Below are 8288 nucleotides of genomic sequence, written 5' to 3'. Positions count from 1 at the left end.
AGTGGGGCGTGGGGCAGTTCCAACTTTGCAAGGACAGTCTGGCGCTTCTGACTTGCTCACTTGACTGTTTTTTTATATAAGACGGTATTAGTCATTATAATCAGTAATTATGTCCCCACTGGATGCAACAAATGCCTCGTTTGTAATGGGTTTTATTGGTTTTGTCTCGTCTAGTGATGTCCGGATCGTGAACGAATCGTTCTATTTAACCGGATCTTCTTAGTGAACCGGTCGAACCAGTTCACCAAATCGAACTGAATCGTTTGAAACGTCTGCATCTCCAGTACGCACTAATCCACAAATTACTTAAATTATTCGGTGTATAAACGTGCCTGGCACTCCCTCTGACGCGAAATAAACCAATATCCCGAGTTATTCAGTTACTCCTAACGGTACATTGACTTAAATGCTAAAAGAGAACCGATGATGGGATGTGCACGAGCAGAGCAGCTGGACTGAGTCTCGTCCTGCTGGGAGACGGCATCACAGCATGTTAAGGGGAGTAACATTTCCGTCACACACTTGAGGCATTTGGCCAATCACAATGCACTGGATAGCTGGCCAATCAGAGCACACCTCGCTTTTTTAGAATGATGAGCTTTGTAAAAATCGACACATTTCAGAAAGGCGAGGCATAGAGGAGAAACAATAATGTACATTATATGGAAAATAATGTGTTTTTTGAACCTTAAACCGCATAATCACATTGCATTACACCAAATACACAACATAATGTTCTTTTTAGCAACGTCATATGACCCCTTTAAATATGTTTTACTGTACGCTGATAGTTGAATTTAGTACTAAATTATTCTTTTGATTTATATCTTAATTTGAAATTACTTACAAAAAGTATTTTTGTGGTTTTGTGCTTGTAAATTAAACTATTTTCATAGTGAAAATGAAGAACTTAAGACATAAATTTTAATTTTAGTGATGTACTATACAATAAAATTATTATACTTATTTTCCACAATAAAAATCATAACTCTTATTATTTTACAGTCAAATTGAATTGGGTCAAAAACAGTGGAAATGTGACCTTAAAAAAACTCAAGTTGTTCATGGTCACTGAAAGACGTTTGTTTACCCAAGTGTGAACAAACTTTTCCAGTTTTTCTCAAATTGTTCAGCCCTAAAAGGATGGTTCACACTGAAAACAAAATTCTTCTGAGTAAAAAGTTTATTTTCTATGCAGATCTCAAACATTCTAGAATTATTATTTCCAAATACAGCTTTTCACATAATCTGGTGAAAATTCATGAAATTCACAGAAAATATTGCAATGTCCTTTTTTCCAATATTGTGCAGCCCTAATACATACAGTACATTTTTAGCAAGGGTTGGAGGTGTTTCTGTTTCTTTGAAGTCACCACGAAATCAAAATTTACAATTCTTGTTGTTTTTTTATGGAATGTTATGGTGTTTATTAGACCTTAGAAATTTGTGCCTCAAATATGATACAAAAGGCTATATAGGGTTCAAAAAATGAATGTGTGCACACGGATGCTGAAATATTTCTGAATAACTGTTCAACTTTCCCTTTATTATAACAGAATGACCATCTACTTTTCCTTGTTAAACAGCTGATAGAGCATATCTTCCTCCCTTACTCCAGCTGGAGTGATATGGCTTTGGGCCATCAGTCAGGCCACTCGCGGCGCAGACCGACAGGTCCTTTATTCAGAGCGGAATTTCCTACCTGAAATATGCTACCCTCACCACAACCTCAATCTCCACCTGCAAATGTTTAATCGCAATCACCTTGGAAAGCAAAGCAAAGCCAACCATTCCCTAGCACTGCATTTTCATGACATACAAAACTTTTTCCTAACAGTGCATTAAAGACATTCTCAACATTTCAGACATGTATAAAAAAAAAAGCTCTGGGTGTCGAGTTTCCGTTGCCTAAGCCTCTGAGCACACATGAATTCACTGCAAAATGGGCAGTGAAATGGCCTCTAAGTGCCATGTGCCAGAGACAGACATCGCTCTGAGCTACGGAAGATGTTTGACTGTAATATTCACTGGAGCTCGAGTAACTGGAATCAATTAAGCCTTAATGACGAAGACCCCATGACTTTTTGTGACAATATCGCCACGGCTTCAGGCAGTTAATCTAATCTAATGTACTCCAAAACAGTTTTCAAGATTCATCACCTCATCACTCAGCCTCTGTGCCTCTGATGGCGTTTGGCAGTCAGGCCTTTCACTTATTTTCACAAATGACCCTTTTAGAGCTAAAAGGCTGTGGCTCAATAATGATACTGACTATGCGAGTCATACATTGTGAACTAATTTGTACCGTAGTCTAATGTTATACCATTTCGAACTGAAGTGAACTTGCACTGGACTCAATATATTATCCATCTGAAAAGAGTGTACACAACTCAGTGCTATTCAAAATCAAGAATAACATAAAGAAACACAAGCAACAAGACATCATGATGGAAGGGGAAATGACTTTCTAGAGGTTTAGGAAAATATGTGAAAAATGGTGCAACAACAATATACAGTGTTCTTTCTTACCCTGGAGTGGAGCCAGCTGATTGGTCGCTGCTCTCTTCCTTCCAGCAGTAGCGGTACCATGGTGTGGTAGTGTTCCAGTTTGCTGAGCACACTTTTTAGTTGCCTCCCTGCGACAAGCAACAGAAAAAGTTCCCATTAGTGTTTCAGTGGGTACCAGAGACACAATATGTGATGCAGCTGAGCTCTCTCTCTCTGTGTGTATTGGAGGCAAGAAGTTCAAATGACCAACATTTAAAAGCGGCCGGAATTGTAAGCAGTAAGACAGCAGTAAGTAAGCAGTGCTGTGGTAAATTAGGACCAGCATGAACAAATGCAGAGATAAAGGCCATTAACTCAATAGAATTTGTAGTCCTAAAACTTGGAAGAGACACATTATTAAGTTATGGGTTCCCTCTGGATTTCTAATGGGATTTTAGGATGCTGGTTTTCAATTAATGTATAAAATAAAGTTTAAAGATGCACTACGCAGGTTTTTGGGGGTGAGCATTCCATTGTTGTCTTATCCCAAATCACTATTGAATTTTACAAGTAATTACAATGAAACTGCAATTAACACAGTGAATTAAAAGTGACAGTTCCAGAAGTGTTTTTCCCAAAGGGATTTGAAAACATCTTCTCTAAAATGTTACAAGCCGTGAACCAAACCAACCAGCTACAAGGTAAAACACAATATTACAATCTTTGATTTGAAGCAAAAATTAAAAAGTGACAAAATCAGACAAAAAGACAAAGGTATAAGAATCATTGGTAATATAGTTTTTCACCAGGAATTCTTCTGTTAAATATGATTATTTAAAAAATACGTATCATGCAACATTATCATGCAACATAACTTTGCATGATAAGCATTTCATAGTACTTTAACATCACCTGAAGAGACTTTACAATTTTGTTCTACAATATATGTCTTCCCACAAAACAATACATTTCGAAACTGTCTGCATGCTTTTAAAATATAAGCTGCTAACAAGTTGCTGCATATAGTACGGATTACAATGGTTGTATGTTACATCAAGCACATCCTTGTTGAGCACACAGTAAGTATTTCCACTATTTTCAAATATTAATAGTAGCTTATGTATTCAACAACTGAAAGAAATTTCTGTATAAAAAAAAGGAGGTGAGTTGACTGCTGTCTTCCATTCAACTCAGAAAGTCAGAATTTTTACTGTCATACTTGGAAATGTGCAACAGAACAGCACTTGATGTCGGAAATTTCAGTTTATAAACTCATAAGGAAACACTGATAGATGAAGATGATGTAATGTGAACATGGCAGCACCCTGGGAGAGGTACACGGTTGATGAAATATATTCACTTTTGTGTGCATACAATGATGAATCAAAGGAATGCTTGATAAATTAGCATTCCAGGTTGGGCTACAATTTGACATAATGACTGAAAACATTTTCATAGATTATGAAAAAGAGTGCAGTGCATGAATAAGTATGCTGAGTGCATGTCATAATTTGACATCGGTATTTTTTAAGTACAATGGGGTCCAAAAGTTTGAGGCCACTAATGAATATGTTTCTGTTTTGTTCTTTTTTATTGCAAAATTTCATTCTTTTTCTCAAACTGGCATGTAATGAGAAGAATGATAAACTTGACTTGACTTGCTTCTGTGTTTCGTGAGTGTAGTTGCGTCATCAGTCTAAATCAAAAGACTTCTCTCTTTTCTCTCCCCTCAGTGAAAGCATCGTGCCCCCACAGGGCCAAAGCGTTCCATCCTCAGCTGAACCTCAACACTACGCCATCCATTATGAATGAGGGCGACAGACATGGAGAGAGAGCAAGAAACGAAGAGGAGGTGTAAGAAAGAGAGAGAAACATGCACAATAGAGCAGTGTAGAGAAGTGCAGCCTTAAGAGCGGCTGAAGCAGCGGAGTGACAGCACAACATGTTTTTTTCATCTCTCTAAAGGCTGTAAGCCCTCCCTTCTTTTTTTCTCTCCCTCACTGCAACTCACATACAAACACCTGTCATATTTTATCCAAAAAAAGTGTTAATATTATATTGTTTATGTAAATTATAAACAAATAGACAAAAAAAGAAGGAAAATCTGACCCTGCCCCCAGCACTTATTATTTAAAAAAATATATTTTATCACATTAAAAGATATATTGGAATAATACATACCATTGTCCTGTAAAAAATAAAAAAGCAGTATTTAATAATCATGACAATAATTAATAATATATAATAAATATATGAATAGAATTGTTATTATTAAAGTACCTGCCAAAAGTTTGGAAACATTACAATTATTAATTTAATAAAGTCATTTTTTTAACAAACATATAGTAAAAACAGCAATATTGTGAAATATTATTACAAATAAAAAAGTTTTCAATTCTAATATATTATAAAATGTAATTTATTCCTGTGATCCAACGCAGAATAGTCTGCATTACATTACATTACAGTCACATGACCTTTCAGAAATCATTACAATTTGATTTGATGCTCAAAAACATTTATTATTATCAATGTTAAAAACAGCTGCTTCATGTTTTGTGTGAAAATGGTGATACATAAATAGAAATTTCAGTAAACAGCTTGGTAATGTAGTTTTTCACCAGGAATTCTGCTGTTAAATATGATTATTTAAAAAGTAAGTTGAAAGTTGCAGACTGATGGCTTCACGGTAGGTCTGTATTTAAAGGTTACTGTTTAAGTCATTGTTAAAAATCAATGACTTCTTCGAGAAAATAAACTGTAATTTTTACTTCAAAAACCCAACTGTTGCACACTATGGTGGCAGATATGGTACTTTACTTTACTTTAACTATTTTTTTCCATAATATAAATGACAGTCATACTTTTACTGTCATACTTGGAAATGTGCAACAGAACAGCACTTGATGTCGGAAATTTCAGTTTATAAACTCATAAGGAAACACTGATAGATGAAGATGATGTAATGTGAACATGGCAGCACCCTGGGAGAGGTACACGGTTGATGAAATATATTCACTTTTGTGTGCATACAATGATGAATCAAAGGAATGCTTGATAAATTAGCATTCCAGGTTGGGCTACAATTTGACATAATGACTGAAAACATTTTCATAGATTATGAAAAAGAGTGCAGTGCATGAATAAGTATGCTGAGTGCATGTCATAATTTGACATCGGTATTTTTTAAGTACAATGGGGTCCAAAAGTTTGAGGCCACTAATGAATATGTTTCTGTTTTGTTCTTTTTTATTGCAAAATTTCATTCTTTTTCTCAAACTGGCATGTAATGAGAAGAATGATAAACTTGACTTGACTTGCTTCTGTGTTTCGTGAGTGTAGTTGCGTCATCAGTCTAAATCATCTCTTTTCTCTCTTTTCTCTCCCCTCAGTGAAAGCATCGTGCCCCCACAGGGCCAAAGCGTTCCATCCTCTCAACACTAATGCACAATAGAGCAGTGTAGAGAAGTGCAGCCTTAAGAGCGGCTGAAGCAGCGGAGTGACAGCACAACATGTTTTTTTCATCTCTCTAAAGGCTGTAAGCCCTCCCTTCTTTTTTTCTCTCCCTCACTGCAACTCACATACAAACACCTGTCATATTTTATCCAAAAAAAGTGTTAATATTATATTGTTTATGTAAATTATAAACAAATAGACAAAAAAAGAAGGAAAATCTGACCCTGCCCCCAGCACTTATTATTTAAAAAAATATATTTTATCACATTAAAAGATATATTGGAATAATACATACCATTGTCCTGTAAAAAATAAAAAAGCAGTATTTAATAATCATGACAATAATTAATAATATATAATAAATATATGAATAGAATTGTTATTATTAAAGTACCTGCCAAAAGTTTGGAAACATTACAATTATTAATTTAATAAAGTCATTTTTTTAACAAACATATAGTAAAAACAGCAATATTGTGAAATATTATTACAAATAAAAAAGTTTTCAATTCTAATATATTATAAAATGTAATTTATTCCTGTGATCCAACGCAGAATAGTCTGCATTACATTACATTACAGTCACATGACCTTTCAGAAATCATTACAATTTGATTTGATGCTCAAAAACATTTATTATTATCAATGTTAAAAACAGCTGCTTCATGTTTTGTGTGAAAATGGTGATACATAAATAGAAATTTCAGTAAACAGCATTTATCAAATATATTTATTACATTTATCATTCATCAATTTAATGTTTATGATGAATAAACTTATTAATTTCTCTCTCTTTTTTTAAATCTTACCACAAATGTTTGAGTGGTATCACTGTTTCCACAAAAATGTTAAGCATCAAAAATGGTTCTTAACATTGATAATAAATAGTAAATGTTACTTGAACAACAAATCGGCATATTAGAATGACTGATAATAATAAATAGGCCTAGTAAATGTTTTTGAGCAGCAAATCGGCATATTAGAATGATGTCTGAAGGATCGTGACACTGTTGCTGAAAATGTAGCTTTGTCATAACAGGAATAAATTACATTTGAAAATATATTGAAATTGAAAACAGTTGTTTTAAATTCAAAACAACTTTTATCAATTTTTATTGTATTTTTGAACAAATAAATGCAGTTTCTTTCAAAAACACTAATAATCATCTGCAATATCTGCATTAAAAAAGTACCATGGTATTACCATGTATCACAGCAATTCCATTCTATTCTTTGATGTAGATTGGGCAACCATATAAATGCATGAATATGGTAACTATTCGGTACAGTTCTGTCAATGATTTAAACATGGATTAAATCTGATGTATTACAATCCAGTACCACAACTATACTGTAGTAGTTTTTAAGGTCAGAACAAAAGGGCCTTTCGCACTGCTTTAGTTCCAGAACTAAATGTACAGTACTAAAGTACTGGGACGATTTTGCGCGAACTATTTCCCAGTACCATTTAAAGGGTTGCATTCGCACCGACAGTGCGTACTAGGAATTCTAATCTGTCTAGTCATGTGATCAATTTTGAGTTTAGGGGTGGTTGAAAATTTTGTCATCATACCAGCTAATTTGGTTCTCGATAAAGGCAGTCCGGTACTAAAATCGCTCCCAGTTCCGGCGGTGCGAAAACGCCCAAAAGTGGGTACTTCCACAATTAGTTCTGGTACTATGAAAAGGTTCCTGCGGTGCGAAAGGCCCTAAAGATACTGAACCTCAAATCCTAGAACAAAATGATATGAATGATACTACACAATTGCAGTGAGACACTAGGAACCAAACAGCCCCTGAAAACACATACTTAGTGCACTAGTATGCCATAAATAGAGAACATATATAGTCAGTGAGAATCTTGTCAGCTCATAATAACACATATTCTGTCTGCAGGGCACACTGGGCTCATAGCTTTCCGCTGCTGATTTGTCAGACACCCATTATTACCCACGGTTCAGCATTCTGAGGGAGACAGGAAGTGGCACAGCACTCTGGAAACGTCTTTTCTCCCCACTGGGAAGCTATCACTCATGTTTCAATATGTGTTTGTGCACATCCTGTCATTTTGGATTTAATTTATAGCACACAGGCACACATATAAACAAACCCCCACACTTCTTTTACCCAGACCCAATTTCCTGTCTGTCATTATCATTCAACCTATCCTCTCCTTCTGCTCTTTTTGTCCAAGAAGGATTCAATTCAGGAAGAGGCTTTGCACACTATAACAACCCAGGTGAAAAAGAAATATATTTAAATTGTGCTTTTTCAGACATACTTACTATATTTAAATTATACTATACTAAGTGCATATTAAATGTATTATTTTGAAACAACTTTAA

General features: G+C 34.9%; 1 protein-coding gene across 3 annotated transcripts in view; it reads right to left on the bottom strand.

The window, feature by feature from the left end:
- adam12b (ADAM metallopeptidase domain 12b) overlaps nucleotides 1-8288 on the bottom strand; it is a 113447-nt gene that overhangs the window by 86380 nt on the left and 18779 nt on the right. For all 3 annotated transcript variants that reach the window (XM_016498610.1, XM_016498609.1, XM_016498611.1), the window contains one exon: nucleotides 2530-2636. In XM_016498610.1, the coding sequence (XP_016354096.1) occupies nucleotides 2530-2636 (107 nt within the window). The remainder of the gene's footprint in view (nucleotides 1-2529; nucleotides 2637-8288) is intronic.

The sequence above is a fragment of the Sinocyclocheilus anshuiensis genome, unplaced genomic scaffold, assembly GCF_001515605.1.
Source record: "Sinocyclocheilus anshuiensis isolate Anshui unplaced genomic scaffold, SAMN03320099.WGS_v1.1 scaffold446, whole genome shotgun sequence".
Classification (NCBI taxonomy): domain Eukaryota; kingdom Metazoa; phylum Chordata; class Actinopteri; order Cypriniformes; family Cyprinidae; genus Sinocyclocheilus; species Sinocyclocheilus anshuiensis.
Note: the sequence above shows the minus strand (reverse complement) of the source record. Positions and strands in the feature narration are given on the sequence as shown.